The 16,913-nt window shown below is 36.7% G+C and overlaps 2 protein-coding genes across 4 annotated transcripts in view; both read left to right on the plus strand.

The window, feature by feature from the left end:
• Positions 1-16,913, plus strand: part of LOC139984816 (uncharacterized) — a 153,854-nt gene that overhangs the window by 18,582 nt on the left and 118,359 nt on the right. The window lies entirely within an intron of this gene.
• Positions 213-5,145, plus strand: LOC139984898 (uncharacterized). 3 transcript variants are annotated; one of them, XM_071999021.1, is made up of 3 exons: positions 213-922; positions 2,012-3,695; positions 4,375-5,145. In XM_071999021.1, exons 2-3 carry the CDS (start codon positions 2,031-2,033, stop codon positions 4,474-4,476), a joined length of 1,767 nt encoding a protein of 588 aa, XP_071855122.1. In that variant the 5' UTR covers positions 213-922; positions 2,012-2,030; the 3' UTR covers positions 4,477-5,145. The 3 variants fall into 3 exon arrangements, with proteins under 3 accessions (XP_071855122.1, XP_071855121.1, XP_071855120.1); XM_071999020.1 differs by having other exon boundaries at positions 2,012-4,213; positions 4,375-5,144; XM_071999019.1 differs by having other exon boundaries at positions 2,012-5,143.

Here is a 16,913-nt window from a genome sequence, read left to right on the forward strand (position 1 = left end):
ATGGAAATTATGATGAGATTTAAGATATGATATGGGTAAAGTAATAACATGCTCATCGCGATGAGTTCCAACTGACAAAAGTTACAACTGACTTGTGTTTAAAGAATGGTTTATTTACACTATGTGTATTTAACAGGGTCAAAGACTAACTAAATTTATTTATAAATATATCGCGTGACAACGAGCTATAGGTCTGTTACTGTACACCCCATTTCCTGTCAACGTAGAATGCATATCGAAACTGTTTCTGCCAGTATTAGAGGGTAAACATACCAAGAAATTTGGTAGTAAACTTGATATTCCGACGTTTACTAAGATTGTTAAGACGACAGCAGCTTCAAGTGACCAGAAGAGCAGTGTGTATGAACATAAAGAACCAATAGTAAGTTACGCTCTAATTACGCAGAGAGGAACCGCCCATTTCTATCGTCAGAGTGGGAGAAGATGCGGAAGATAATTATTATAAATTCGAGCTTTAGATGTAAAGGATGGAATTAATATATTACGTGGATAAATTGTGCCGCAAGTTTAGTTGTTGTTTAATGCAAACAATCTGAGCAGATGAAAAGTATGATGGTGTTTCATAGCGGTAAAGTAATAAGTCCAAGTGACTGAGTTGCAACTGACTTGCGTTTGGAAACACTTTATTTACACAACGTGCAACGTCGTTTACTTCACAGTGTCAAAGTCTAACTATATTAAATTGATAAATCCATCAGTCATGTGACAGGCTGCCACTGTATGCGCCATTTTCCTTTCAACGTGGAATGCGTATTGAATCTGTTTCTGCTAGAATCAGAGGAAAAAATAGAACCCAAAAGTTTAAATTAAACTTGACATACTGACGTTCACGACCAATCGTAAGACGACAACAGCTTCAAGTGACCAGAGGAGCAGTTTGTATGAACATAACGAACTAACAGTAAGTTACGCTCTAATTACGCAGAGAGGAACCGCCCATTTCTATCGTCAGGAAAAATAATGTAGGCCTATTACTTTATTATGCTGGTATTGTTCGAGTAACTGTTCTGGAGCTAGAAGGATTCTTTGGACACTGTCATTCGACTTTGTTTAACATTATTTACTGATATGTATGCATTGATGTATATAGATGTATGTATACACGAGAGCTGGTAAGATATCCTTGTAGTGTTGAAAGATTAACATTTAGGAGTATAAGGTACACCGGTGACGGCCATATGTTGTGGATTTTGTAATATTGATGAATCCGAGGACATACGTAAAACAACATTTACCATGTGTACCTACAAATACAAATAAAACCTTCTTTTAATGTACGCATCATCTCGTCGATTGTTAAGTACAGAAGTCTGAATGGAAACATAATGCTATCAGAACCTACTATGTCACCCCCCCCCCCACTCTTCACCTCCCAAAACAGTTGCAATTGAACCCTCAGACTCCTTATGTTGTAACACCTGGCATTCTTACACACAACCAATAGTGACGCAGTGTATAGTTTCTATGGTTTACTGTGACTGTTTTTCCTTTTATATGTTCAAAATATGATGCAGTGCACTTAATTGTATAGCTATATATATATATTCCACGAGTAAGTAAAAAATAACAAATGGGAAGAGACCGCACTCTAGACCACGCAGTCTGAACACGCTCCCTACTAAGAAAATAGTGGGTCATTCGTCTTTGGAAATTATTCAGATTGAGAAGTCAATCCATTAAAATTGTGCAAATTTTATTTTTAAGGTTCTCAAGCCTTCTACTACTAGATATCATCCAACCCCCTACCCAAACTCCCCTTCCCATCCCCCTCCTCCTCCACCCCATTGTTTTCCATTGCAAGCAAGAAAAGGTGTTTGTGCAAAGCTGGACAATTTTACTACATTTACAGCAAGTTCACCAAATAAATTACTACTTTGTTCACTGGGATACTCTTTCTTAAATTATTTGAATTTTGTATGGAAGTGATTGGAATTACTATCACACGAATACACCCTGAGGGGTTTTAATTCTTTTTATTTATAAATCGCAGAATCTCGTCCACCAGCTAAATGGCTTCGTCAACTCTCCTTACGGATCTGGCAGAGAACTTCTTCCTTTGTTCTGTTTGCTTGGATCAATTTAAAGAGCCGAAACAGTTACCGTGTCTTCATCGATATTGTAGAAATTGCTTGAAGACAGTCATTCAAGCAAGCTATGATGGAAAGCTTAAGTGTCCATTGTGTAAACAGGAACACGTCATACCAGAAAATGGAGTTGACGATTTCAAGACTGACTTCCATATGAAGAGTATGCTTGAGTTTATACAACTGCAAAAGTCTTTTGGAAATAAAGATTTAAAGAAATGTGTAAGCTGTTTGAAGAATACAGAAGTTTCAGCTTTTTGTTTTAAGTGCAGAGATTACTTGTGTGAGCAATGTTACAAAGTTCACGTCACCAGTAAAATGTTTATAGATCACAAAACCCACATTCTGAGATTGGATAATATAGAAGCAAAGAATATGACACTGGATAAATTAACATCACTAACGGAAGATCCCAGGTGCAATATCCATGGAAAAAAAGAAGCACAATTATGCTGCAGTTCTTGCGGAAATTTACCAGTTTGCATAGCTTGTACATATAATAAGCACAAAGGTCATGACCTGCATGACGTCACTGAAATAGCAGAACGTGAAAGAAAACTACTCAGACAAGAACTTGCTGATTTAACTAAATACAAAGGTAAACTATATGGCCTACCAACGAAAATACAAACTACTACACAGAATCTGAATGAAAATGCCGTGCAAAAAACAGAAAGATTGATATATCAGCACAAGCAACAGGCACACAAGATTAAAGATAAACTTTCGGAATGTACTAGGGAACGAAAAAGAGGTTTAGAGGATATCAGATGCAGAATAAGAGATAACGACCGTCGGATAACTCTTAATTTGGAAAAGGAATTGGGACAAGTGAGAGAGAAATATGATAAAATCAGGAAAACAGCAAATCAAGAATATGACAACGAATCTGAAGAGTTTATAAACAAATGTGATAAAACTGAGGGCGAGCTTTTTAGAAAACTTGGAAGCCTAGATGCTAACTTAAAGAATTTGACAACAGCAAAAGACCTGCTTGTAAATCAAAATGAAGGTGAACTAAAACAAATAAGAGAATATTGCGAACAGATTATTAAACGATACGAGAACCTCACAACAACGACCTCATCTATTCTTGCTTCTAAAGACGATTGGACAGACGCTCAGTGTATTCCTGATATTAGAGCAGCCTGTGATCCTCTGATGGTAGAAATGGAAAAAGGATTTCCAGAGTTGGACTTTTTATCTGATTTCGTTATCAGTGATATAACGAAGGTTATTAGAGACGTCACGCTTGCTCAGCATGACGAGTCAGTGGTTGATGTGGCAGGAATCAAAGTTAATGTTGGATATTTCACTGATATTTTAAGCAGAGGCGATGTCAAGATTTTCATAATTCATAAGGCATATGACGGGTATTTACACATCACTGTGTTCAACAGTAAAGGTAAAATACAACGACAGGATCAGATCAAGAGTGAAACTGGCAGACTCACCTGCGGTCTGCTATCTGAGTTGAAAGCTGTAACATGGAATTATTGGTATGACATCGGTATTTACGATGTACGTGATGGTGCATTTAGCAGGAAGAACATTCGTGACGTCATTACAAGTTGGCCATCCGATCAGTGCGTAAGTTGTGTAACTACTGATCCTGTGAAGAATCATATTATTGTTGGTACTAACAGAAGAAATGTGTATGTATTTACTGATCAAATGAATTACAGCCACATGATTACACTACCAGCTGTAATCGATGCATCTGATGATATCACTGTACATAGAGGTAGTCTCCTGGTCTGTGACAACTCGCGTGGTAGATCATATGCAGTCACCATGGAGGAATCACAGAGTAAGCTGATGTATGAATTCACCAAACCAGATCTTGATGGATTGGACTGGAGACCTACCAGTGTCTGCACAGACAATACTGGTTTCATCTACATGCTGTGGAATGCAGCGATCTCATATCAGCGGAGATGTATTCTGGTACAATACAGTCAGAATGGCCGACAATTACTCACAACAAGAAAAGTAGCAGGTAACGCTTACCGCGTGTCAACATTAGAAGAGAACGGGCCGGAAAAACTTCTGATAACAACAAAGAGATGGGGAGAGTTGTACACGTACGACCTAGTAGTGACGTAGACGTAAGAAATGATTTCAAGCCAATATTATTAGAAGCAACTTTAAAACGTCAGGGCGCAATCAATCTAAACACAGAAATGTGTTAATCGAGAATTATGACCTCTTTAATTTTTATTAAAATGTTTGGTTTATTTTATTTCTAAATGATTTCTTTTCTTATCAGACAAATAACCTCCAGAAACAGCATCAGTATGAATTCTACTTTGTTACTATATTTCAGCAGCTGGTCGGATGTAGTGATATCCAAGTCTCATCTTTCTGGTAAGATATTTTATCTGGTTTGGGCAGCTCCCTTGTGAGAGTCACTGATCTAGAGTTGTTCCCGAGAATATTCAATGTGTGGAGGTGGGCTCCTCTAAATTTAGCCCATGGCAGAGGATAATATTTACTATCAAATCCTATAAGGAAATATTCCGACTTCTCTTTCTGGCATCCATGTGAATATGGTCGATCACTGCATAATCTTCTTAGACTTCTCTTTTTCGTAAATACCACTATTTAAGATAACGATTTGATAGTATACAATACTGACTGCGCCTGTAGTACTTAACCGCCATATCATAGTCAAATTTAGTCTGTCTCAAAGTTTATACTTAATATTGAAAATAGCATCGTTGTATTGCCAAAAACACTTTGACTGTACCTAAACCGATATATCATATTCACAGTACTTAGTAAATACACAGAACCCAATAAAAACTAATTTCTGAAAAGTATCGTTTTACATGCACCTCTGACGGTTCCTGTTTAAATAATGTGCGATAAATGTTTAGGTTAAATTTATTTTTCATATACACGTCTGTATATTATTCTTTTCAAGGAATATATCAATATAAAGTCTTTAGCTGTTATGTTTGTAACTTTTAACTTTTTGAATGTTTTTCTATCCCTCTGATCAAATTGATCAAGCATAAACATTCAAAACTTGTTACACATATTTAAAAATAATTAACACATAAGAAATTGTTAAACGTTTTAATCATCATTCAATTTTTTTTTTGTGATTCTTTCTTCTCTATTAATCTGAACATATCTTGGCGAGTTGTAAATTTTAAATATGACTGACATTTATTTACTCACAAATATCGTATTTTTCTTCTCTGCATTACGTCACCTTTGGGGTTGGTTTGGGCGGGGGGGGGGGGAGTCCTTACCGTAAAATGTCTGCAGCAGCAAACTTGAGCTACCGTCGTGGTAATGCGTCAGTCTGTCTGTTGTGGTAATAAAAGTCTTTCATTTTATGAACATAAAAGTCTTATCAAGGCCACACAATGCCAAGAATTTAATAGAGGGCTTTGATGTGGCAAAGTTATACTCTCAATTTGACTTAAGTGCGGCACTATTAAGCAGAAAATATGTTGTACTAGACCTATTTGGAGCAGAATGTAGATTAAAAATTATCCAACCCCTCTCCATCCCTTACCCATCATAAAAAAGCAGTCGAAGTGCAACTGCGGTATTACCTTACATTTACTTTCAATAAGGGACATATTCACTTTGTGTCGTCATAATTACCATGGTCAAATTAAGCGTAACTTCTTATAGGGGGATAATTACCATTCTCTTTTATTTGGTAACGATTTTATCTAAATGCTATCTTTATATTACATCGAGTGACATACAAAAAGGCAGCAAGAGATGATGAGCAACATTAGGTACTAACATAGACAGTATATATATATATATATATATATATATATATATATATATATATATATATATATATACATATGTATATATCTGCAAAAAACAAACATTGGCTGTTTCACTTCCAATCACTTACCTAATTTAATAATTGTATCTCACTCGAGATCCAGCCTTTCTTTAAATGCAGCATGGTTGTTTAACAGTTTTCCGTTATTCCTATATATATTGTTATGTAACCCACTTATTCATCTACCCTATTACGTAACATAAGTTACCATTCAAGTCTTCGAGTCTTCCAATTGTTATACGATCCCAGATGCGCTCACGCATTCTACATAATTGGAACTCGCCAACAAAGTGTTTCTGCATACTTCATGAATATTCATAGCTTACTGGAACATTCCTTTACACTCCGGGTATAAAAGCCGCAGACGCCCGATTGAGCGCCCTCTCCGTTTTCTCCGTTCGTTCCGTTAAGAGGTTGTCGCCACACCTCTGATGGTTCCTTGGCTTTGATTAATGTGCCCATATTAAACACAATATATGTATTTAACTCTATACTTTGTCGGAACTCCGACCTACTACTCTCTAATGGATTCTCGTCGCTCTACCTGAACTTTCTCTACATCCAGCCGAACTACTTCTAAAGCAAACTTGAATTTATATTGGAACGTAATGAGTTGGAAAATTTAGAACAGTTTAAAACCTCCAGCCGGGATTCGAACCCGGGCCTCCCGCTTTATAGGCGGACACCCTTACCAGGATATGGACGGTGATTGTATGTCTAGAGGTTCGAAACCGGTAAGGGTGGTCGCAATTCTACTATAGGCGTTTGTCACTTGTATCGAACAATACTAGTTCTGATTTTGGTGACATATTTGCCTTACTCTAGAGATCAAACATGATTCAAACCAACTAGAAGTCATTTGTGATTCAGCCGGATCTCGAAAGAGATACGTTAAACAGACTTTTGTTAATGAAATGGAGGTAAACGACAAAGGCAAATGAATATATATATATATAATTGAAAAAGTAATGAGTTCGACAATTTAGATCAGTGAAAAAACTTCTAGCCTCCACCGAGATTCGAACCCGGGCCTCCCGCTTATATGCGGACACCCTAACAAACTAGGCTATGGACGCTGATTGAATGTCCAGAGGTATATAAATATATATATTATATGTATAGAGTCAAACAGTAACTAAACATTAACTCTACTTATGCTCACAAATAAAAGAATATACACCCGTTTCGTGGTAACTGACTAACTATCTGAAGATTAGTCAGCTATTTTCAACAATGATTTGCCTACTCAAATTTTTCATGTATTGAACAAATATCGTAAATATTGACTTAATGTTGTACAATTGCGTACGCAATTGACTAAGTATCCTTCAGCTACTCAGTAGGAACAACACCAATGACTTTTAACTAAACTTTGAAGAGACAGAATGGTTTGTCAGAATGAACGTCTCTTCAAATTATTTCGTCTATAATGTCATGTGAAATAACATAAAATGTGAAATAACATGGATTTGTCAAAGCACACCATGTTGCTGAATGTGACACTCTTATACATATATATTGCTGATAGCAAGTCGGAATTCCTATGTTATTTAATTGCTCCCATCTACTACTATTTGATCGTTAGTTACTACTACCTGCTTACTTCCTTGCATTTGGGCAAGTTTGTATTTTTGGTAGGGCCGTCGATTTCAAGTTCCGCTTTCCTAGTGCTCTTCATGCACGGAAGTCACAATATCCCTCTCTCCTCCTCTCTTGAAGACACCCTTATATTGAAAGGTACGTCACTCGTAAATTAACTCTTTACTCTATACTAACCTGTAATGTATCCATTGTTCAGTGCAGACCTAAGTCCGTGCCTCTTGGCCAGAATGATTCTACTGGTGTGAATGCGTATTAATGGCATTGTATAACTGTCACTGAGAGCGTATTACGCACGTGTTATACTTGTACAGAGTGCACCTTTGTGCTTTTGAATCTGACAATGTAGATGGAATTACCACATTTTGTGAAGGCAAAATTCTCACAAAACACAAATAAAATTTTAAATTACGTATGTATGCGTAAGGCCAATTTTATAATTTTTCAGGCTCAAAGACGGCATTAACACATTTGCGCAGACCTCTACTCATTCTCTCAATCAGCCTGCGTTGGGAGTGGACATTTTCATGCAGAAACAAAACAGTGTTATTACGTTCTATTTTGGTAAGTTAAACAGTGCGAAGCATCTACGCATTACGGAACAGGAAATTTATTTGCAAATTTTGTCTAAAATTATGCAAAGAAGGCAAACCCATTCTTTTAGTGCAAATGTTCAACTGGAGAAATTTGGTATACAGTCATTTTTGGCTTAACTCATAAATGTTACCTGCTAAAATGTTAACCAGAAATACTTCTTCGCAGAATATTACGGAATATATAACAGAATAAAACCTTTTCAAACTCATGTGAACCTTTAACACGAAGACGAGTCGTGAAAATGTCCGTAAATAGGCGTAACTCTTGACTGGTTAAGCAGCTATATATCATATATCAATCCCAAGTCCGAACACGCTCAAACCCGTTGTGGTGTTCCGCAGTACTCAATATTAGGACCACTGTTACTCATCATACATGTCAATGACATTTACCAAGTGTCATAAATTGCTACTACTACTTTGTTTGCCGATGATACCTATATTTTCTTCGAGTTCGAAAACGCACATAGAATACAGTATACTGTCTCTACTGAATTAAATACATTTTCAGACTGGTTTGCAATTTATAAGGTATCACCTCATGTAGAAAAAAGTTCACTATATACTATTTAATGGAAGAAGAACTCTTAATTGGGAAAATGATATGTTAATGGACGGTAAAAAAATTAAGGAAGTGAACTACTAAATTTCTATTTAGATTAATATTGATAGTAGACTTTCATGGAGTGACCATTTTACAAAAGGTTGCTCCAGCGTCGCAACTGGTATAAGAATTTGATCATAGCTGAAACATTTCCTCCCCGAGAATATATTCAATGGGCTTTATCAAACTTTAATAGCACCGCATTTATGATACTGCTTGATTATTTGGTCTGGTACAAGCAGTTCACCTTTAGCCACTACAAAAGTGTGCAATACGTCATATATCTCACGCAGCACCACGTGAACCTACTAGCCCATTATTGTAAAAAACTCGATTTATTGAAAGCAGATGATATCATGAAAGTTAGTTTTGCGACATTTACATACAAGGCTTGGAATGGTTTATTACCAAACAGTTTCCGACATTTTATAAATAGCAACCGAGAGTTCTATAATCAGAATGCAAGAAAGGCTAGCAACGCACTTTATATGCACGCACTGTTATGCTTAGCATAATAAACTGTGCAATATAACATGGAACTCATTGCCAAATGCTTTTAAAACTGAGAAACCAAGCTCCATACTTAGAAAAGGCCTTATCAAAGAAATTATGATTTCTTACTAGCTATGAATTAGTGATAACTGAAACATATACATATTATATATACATATACATTATCATTATTTTCACATTTTGTCTCTCTTCTCTCTTGGAGTATTCTGTGTTGTTAAGCCAGTATAGGCTTTTCCCTATACTTCCCTATACATTTCAAATATTGACGTGAAAAAACAAATACATACACAAACAAACAGACTATGAACCAGAATGCTAACATGCATTGTGGTTTCGATGATGTAACATGAGCAGTTTTCTTCATAAATCTGACGTAATGTATAGTGAGGGTGTACATGCTTACAAGGGTTTCTCGATTTGACCTCTGATGACCCCAAATGACCTTTGACCTTCACCAAAAACAAAAGGCTTCTCTAACTCAATGTGGTACTTCTACACACTAAATTAAAGGTCGGCCCAAGCTTTTCTTCTTGAGATGTCGTGTTTAAAGGTTTACACAATTTGACCCCGAGTGACCCCAAATGACCCTTGCCCTCCACCAAAACAATAGCTTTTTTTACACAATGTGGTACTCCTACACCACTAATATGAGTCTGCCTGAAAACCTCCACCAAAAACAATTTACTTCTTGTACTGAATGTGGTACTTTTACACACCAAATATGAAATCGGTCTGATCTTCTCTTCTTGAGATATCGTATTAACAAGGTTTCAACAATTTTATCCCTGGTGACCCCAAATGACTTTTGACCTCCACCAAAAACAATAGGTTTCTTGTACTTAATGTGGTACTTTTACACACCAACTATGAAATTGGTCTGATCTTCTCTTCTTGAAATATCGTGTTTACAAGCTGGGCGTCACAAACGCACACACACGCACACGCACACACACATGCGCCATCATGAATGCAAAGGTTACGATCACATCGAAACCAAAAATCGTTGATCCGCGTCACGCCATTTTGTATTTGCGAATTGTAGTCCATCGGGGCAGGCTTCAAAAAGTGCTTAAAAAAAGTTTCGTCGCACATATTTAGTACCAAGCTTTGTTGGTGGGAAGTTGTAGAGGGATGTCCTGGAAACATTTTTCGCGATGTTGGAGAGGTGTTATTTTTCGAGCAAACAACCAACAAATGACGGCACTCCTATATGGTGTACGACAATTACAACAAAGCAGTTCCTTGTCACAGCAACATGAACATGGCATTTAAATGTTCTTGAGCTTATTATAACCTATATGTTTTTGTTGACAGTTTTAGAGGGATGTCCTCGGATTATCTTAGGAGTTGTTGTATGCTTACGTCCAAACAACAAATAACCTCACTACGAAGTGTAGGCTAAATTGAATATCAGCAACGACTATTCACTGCAACATGATAATAGTTTTTAAATGTTACTAAACCTATTTAGTATCAAAACTTGTTGGTTTGATGGTGTAATAAAATGTCCTACTCTGAGATTGTGAGGACAACTTGAAAAGGCGTAACGCTCACACAAAGATAAACATATTAAGGAAAAATAGTAGGTTTACCATGCACATGAGTATTGTGTTAAAAACAAAGGGGTCACTTAAAGTAAAAGACAAATGTAATTGATATAAATGGGTAACTTACAGATCTTATCAGACGTGTTGCGTCTAACAAGATATCCACTGAACACTAACGAAGTAATAACACAATCGCGGCGCGGGTCAACCAAATAGAAAGTCGCGAAATATAATTGCTTCCTTTGGTTACTTACGGGACAGGTTCACTCTGTTGGGGGACGTCTCTCTGGTAGGTTGGCTCTTTGGACGGCTCTAGACCAGCTTGCTCTTCACTCCCTGGTATCTGGGGTCCATTGACCTATCAGCTATCATATACGTTACTAAATAATTACTAGACACATTACAAAACCTCGAATCTAAACTTATAAATGGGTCTCATCAGTGTCCTTAAACAAATTTGAAGATACACATCCATCACCAAGAATATTCCTATCAAAACAAAATAAATATTTAGCTGTATATTTCCCCCACAGTTCTCAAAAGTGAAAGAGGCTTGGAGCCAGCACATGTACTCCTAGAAAACAAGGACCACGCCAAACAAATACTTTTTATAAAAAAGACAAAGGTCAAACAGGGCCACCTTGAAACTTTAGGGAACTCATCGGTCTACCACAGGAAGTTATTTATTGTCAGGTGAATAAAACAAAATAAAAAATGGTAAGGAAAAGATCAAATAAAAAAAACAATTGGAAAATGAAAGAAAATGATAAACATAACCAACAACAAAACATTAAGCAGGAAATGATTTGGTTACAAAAACAATCTTTTCTGAGTTATATGACTTCTTCGTCACTGACAACATGACCAACACCCAAAGCAACTTGCTAAGGAAGAAGTAGTCTTCCTCTATGATGTGTAAACAGAATGTCTTGGGCAATAGCATTTTCATCCTTTCATCACATCTCTGTTCAGCAGCTACTTTGAGCCGTTTTTCAGAATCTCGTGTCAGACACTGAGACAGCTCTTCTGTCTGCCCGCTACTAAATCTTCTTTCTTTCAAAAACTTGATCCCTGATTTTCTACAAGTTTTTGTTGTGGCAGTGAAATATCTGGAGAGGAAGCACCGCAAATATTCTTTTCTTTGGCGCCGATGGGCCTGCACTTTCATCTGCAACAAATCGAAACCAAATTTGTTTGGTTGATGCAGTATTTTAAATTTCTCTGTCGATCACACTATGGTTCACATTAATTGTCTACACTTGAACTCAACTGACTAATAAGCCATCTGATATTCCATTTATTTCAGTGTAGGCCTGGAGCCATGTGCTTGGTATGGCATAGTTACAAACACACACACTACAAAGGTTTGAGGACACATGCAATCCTACTTGACATGATTTTCCATCCTAAAAGAAAACCTCACCATACTTGCATCAACATAAAATAACATAAAACAAGCAAGATGCTTTGATATAAAATATTTTATTCCAAATTTTTAAAGAGTTGTAATAAGACTAGGTGCTACTAAATCGAGTGCCATACTGAGGCTAAATAGCTGGAAATATACAAATGCCAACTCGCTTTGTTCGGCTGCAAATTTTGTTAGACTTTCAGCCATCGTTCTCTTGTTATGCAGTACGTTATGCAGACGAATTGTAAAAACGTACAAACGTAACATAAAACAGGAAGCTGTTCCCTGCATATACACATTATTTGCATGTGCATAACGCCGAACCAAGCAGTTTCTGTATCAGCTGACATATCACATGACACACGATAAGGATTTTGATTAGCTCTTACTGAAAAAAATCAAAGCGGACTAAATGAGTCCGTCTTAAACTGCTGCTAAATCCTAAAAAAAAAACACTTCCCTAACCATCCAACAACGAGAATTGTAATTAAAATATGAAAACACATCAGAATATGTGGTCAAACCTTAGTACTAAATATGAGCAACGACAGTGAACGATATCGAGCCTTCCACGGTGGATTACTGCCGCCTTTTTCAGGAATTCCCCTCTATGTTGCAACTTCATTAGACCCCTGACCTCAGTGATTACTTTCTATAGTACGTCAATACAGGCTGCATTGAATTTTACTATACGTGCATATAGACAGAGTACAGTACTGAGTATGGCCCCATGTAAATGGATACCGGTAATTCGTGCAAGAAAAATTATTGTAAACTGTGTTTTGTAGCAGTTGTTGTTATTATCTTTTGTGAAGCACATTATTTTTGACATCAACCTTTGTGTGAGATCTTTACAATAGAATTAGGTAAGTAAACATTCACTCCAATATATTTGTTCATTTCTGCCATTGGTCATTTGCAATGAAACATAAATCGTTCGATATATGCAATTGCTAGCAAGTAGATCCTCATTGGGAATCTGTATATTGTTTCCATTGTAACGGCCGTATTCCATAATGTAGCGCCGAATTGGCTAGACTGGGGTTTCTGTTTGTACTGCCTGCAGCTGCCATACTAATAACATTTCAATCATGATGGTGCAGAACAGTTTTCCGCAATTTGATGAATTCAAAATCATTGATTTCTTACAGATTTTCAAGAGAATGAATCTGGTATAACTACTGAAATTTGAAACTTCAGTTTAAGTAAAAATCTGAATTTTAATACCTTTCTTGAGTTGATCATAAACGAGCAAAGTCTCATTTCAAAACATAATTAAAACAAAATTTGAAGTGTTCTAGGCTAATTCAACATCACATTTATCTGGCTAAAGACATATTGAGGGTTGAATATAATCAAATGTTTTACGAGGGAAAGCACAATTAACAGTCACTAAATTGACATTGAAACGAAACTGCAGTCATACTGTTCGAACATGGGGCAGTGAGCCTTCATTTGACGGGTATAGCCTGTCTGCTGTTGGGTTTGTGTACAATGTAATTGTTATGAAACAAATGATGGTGCTCCATGGATATATGAAGACCTTCCTCTTTAGCAAAGTGGCGTTTCTTTAACGATATCGGCTACGGGTGTAGACGAAAAATGTTGCTATCATTCCATTGTAACTACATTTGTGTATACCACATTTGCATTCTTAAGGAAAATCATTTTGAAATTAAATCCACAATTTCAGATATATGAATTTTATTAAAGATCCCTACAATTAATTAGAGATATCTGAACTTAAATTCGTGCTAGTGTTATAACATTTAAGCAACTGGAAGACCATTTCCGAAAGAAGTTTGACCGAGGGAAGGGAAGGGACACGTGAGTATTAACTATTAACTAAATGGATATGGCCTTGTATTAAATAAGGATATCGAGCATTCACAATAGCATAGCAGTAAATGTGGGTCAGTGAACACAAGTATCTCATATATCTTTATTTTTTGGCTCAAATTGAGATGTTGTGTTTATATTAATGACGAAAATCAAGTTTGCATGATGTGCATTTAACATGTTCAGAGAAATGTTGTTCTTTGCTAATATGGTTTAAGAAGAAAACGTTATTAGTACCGTAGATCAAATGCTGGTATAGAACAAGTCGTCTACGAAGTATTATATATATCATGGCTACTTATTTTGTACTTGGCCAATTTCTTTACAATCCTCACTTCGTTCGGTATTTTTCTGTAAAGGGAAGAGAGTGATCAGTATCACTCATGCTACTGACTCCGACATTGATCAGCTTTTCATTCCCACCAAAACACTTTGGAAAAAAAAGGTTACACTTTTCAATTATAACACCAACACCGACCCCCCCCCCCCCCGGTATTTGCATTACTTTTTGCAAAGAATTATAGAAGTCTATCCAGTAAAACTAATACTAATAGATGTCTTTGAACAAAAAGTTTACCCTTGACATCACTCACTCCCACCCCGCCCCCCATCGCGGTATTTGAATAACTGCATTATGATATAGCTAGAGAATTCCACTAAACATCTAGTTTAATTAATGCTTTAGTATTCCTAATGCTCGCGACAACTACAGCAGTATGTGTCAATTTCTATATTATTTTGTAAATTGCAGGGCTCGTCATCAAGACAAATGGCTTCGTCAACTCCTCTCACGGATCTGGCAGAGAACTTCTTCATGTGTTCTGTTTGCTTGGATCAATATAAAAGACCGAAACAGTTACCGTGTCTTCATCGATATTGTAGAAATTGCTTGAAGACAGTCATTCAAGGAAGCTATGATGGAAAGCTTAAGTGTCCATTGTGTAAACAAGAATACGTGATACCAGAAAATGGGGTTGACGATTTCAAGACCGACTTCCATATGAATAGTATGCTTGAGTTCATACAATTGCAAAAGTCTTTTGAAAATAAGGATATAAAGCAATGTGTAAGCTGTTTGAAGAATACAGAAGTTTCAGCGTATTGTTTTAAGTGCAGAGATTACTTGTGTGAACAATGTTACAAGGTTCACGTCAGCAGTAAAATGTTTACAGATCACAAAACCCACATTCTGAGATTGGATAATATGGAAGCAAAGAATATGACACTGGATAAATTAACATCACTAACGGAAGATCCCAGGTGTCATATCCATGACAAAAAAGAAGCGCAATTATGCTGCAGTTCTTGCAGAAATGTACCTGTGTGCTTGGCTTTTACATATAATAAGCATAAAGGTCATGACCTGCATGCATGACGTAACCGAATAGCAGAACGTGAAAGAAAACTACTGAAACAAGAACTTGTTGAACTAACCAAATACAAGGGTAAACTATACGAATTGCCAACGAAAATACAAATTTCTCAACAGAAGCTGAATAAAAATGCCATGGAAAGGACAGAAAGACTAAGAAATCAGCACCAGCAACAGACACACAAGATTAAATATCAATTTGCGGAATGTACTAAGGAACGAAAAAGGGTTTTAGAGGACATCGAAAGCAGAAGAAGCGAAAACGTTCGTCGGATAACTCTTAATTTGGAAGAGGAGTTGAGCCAAGTGAGAAAGAAATATGATAAACTCAGGAAAACAACGAATCAAAAATATGACAACGAATCTGAAGAGTTTATAAACAAATGTGATAAGGTTAAGAGCGAGCTCTTAACCAAACTTCGCAGCCTAGATGTTAACTTGAGGAATTTGACAACAGCAAAAGACCTGCTTGTAGGGCAAAATAAAGTTTAACTAAAGCAATTAAGAGAATGTTGCGAACAGATTATTAAAAGATACGAGAACCTCACAGCAACGTCTTCATCTATTCTTGCTTCTAAAGACGATTGGACAAACGCTCAGTGTATTCCTGATATTAGAGTAGCATGTGAACACCTCATAAAAGAAATGAAAAAAAGAATTCCCAGAGGTAGAATCTTTATTTGATTTCGATATCAGTGATATAACGAAGGTTATTAGAGATAACGTCAAGATTGCTCAGCATAAAAAGTCAGTGGTTGATGTTGCAGGAATCAAAGTTAAAGGTAAATATTCCACTGATATTTTAAGCAGAGGAGATGTCAAGATTTTCATAATGCACAAGGCATCTGGAGGGTATTTACACATCACTGTGTTCAACAGAAATGGTGAATTACAACGACAGGATCAGATCAAGAGTGATAAGGGCGTGGTCATCTGCGGTTTGTTGTCTGAGTTCAAAGTTATCATTGAAGTTCTTTGTACTTATGAAATCGGTATTTACGATGTACGTGATGGTACATTTACCAAGAAGAACATTCGTGACGTCAATACTATGTGGCCATCTGATCAGTACGTGAGTTGTGTAACTACAGATCCTGTAAAGAATCACATTATTGTTGGTACTGACAGAAGATATGTGTATGTATATACTGATCAAATGAATTACAGCCACATGATTACACTACCAGATGTTATCGATGAAACGTATGATATAACTGTTCATAGAGGTAGTCTCCTGGTATGTGGCATCTATACTGAGAGAGCAGCATATGCAGTCAGCATGTAGGAATCACATAGTAAACTGATGTATGAATTCACCAAACCAGATCTTGATGGATTGGACTGGAAAGCTTTCACTGTATGCACAGACAAGGATGAGTTCATCTACATGCTATGGAAAGCAGGCATCTTACATCGGCCGAGATGTATTCTGGTGCAATACAGTCAGGGTGGTCGACAGTTACTCACAACAAGAACAGTAGATGTTGATGTTAACCGTGTGTCAACA

The sequence above is a fragment of the Apostichopus japonicus genome, chromosome 17 (assembly GCF_037975245.1).
Source record: "Apostichopus japonicus isolate 1M-3 chromosome 17, ASM3797524v1, whole genome shotgun sequence".
Classification (NCBI taxonomy): domain Eukaryota; kingdom Metazoa; phylum Echinodermata; class Holothuroidea; order Aspidochirotida; family Stichopodidae; genus Apostichopus; species Apostichopus japonicus.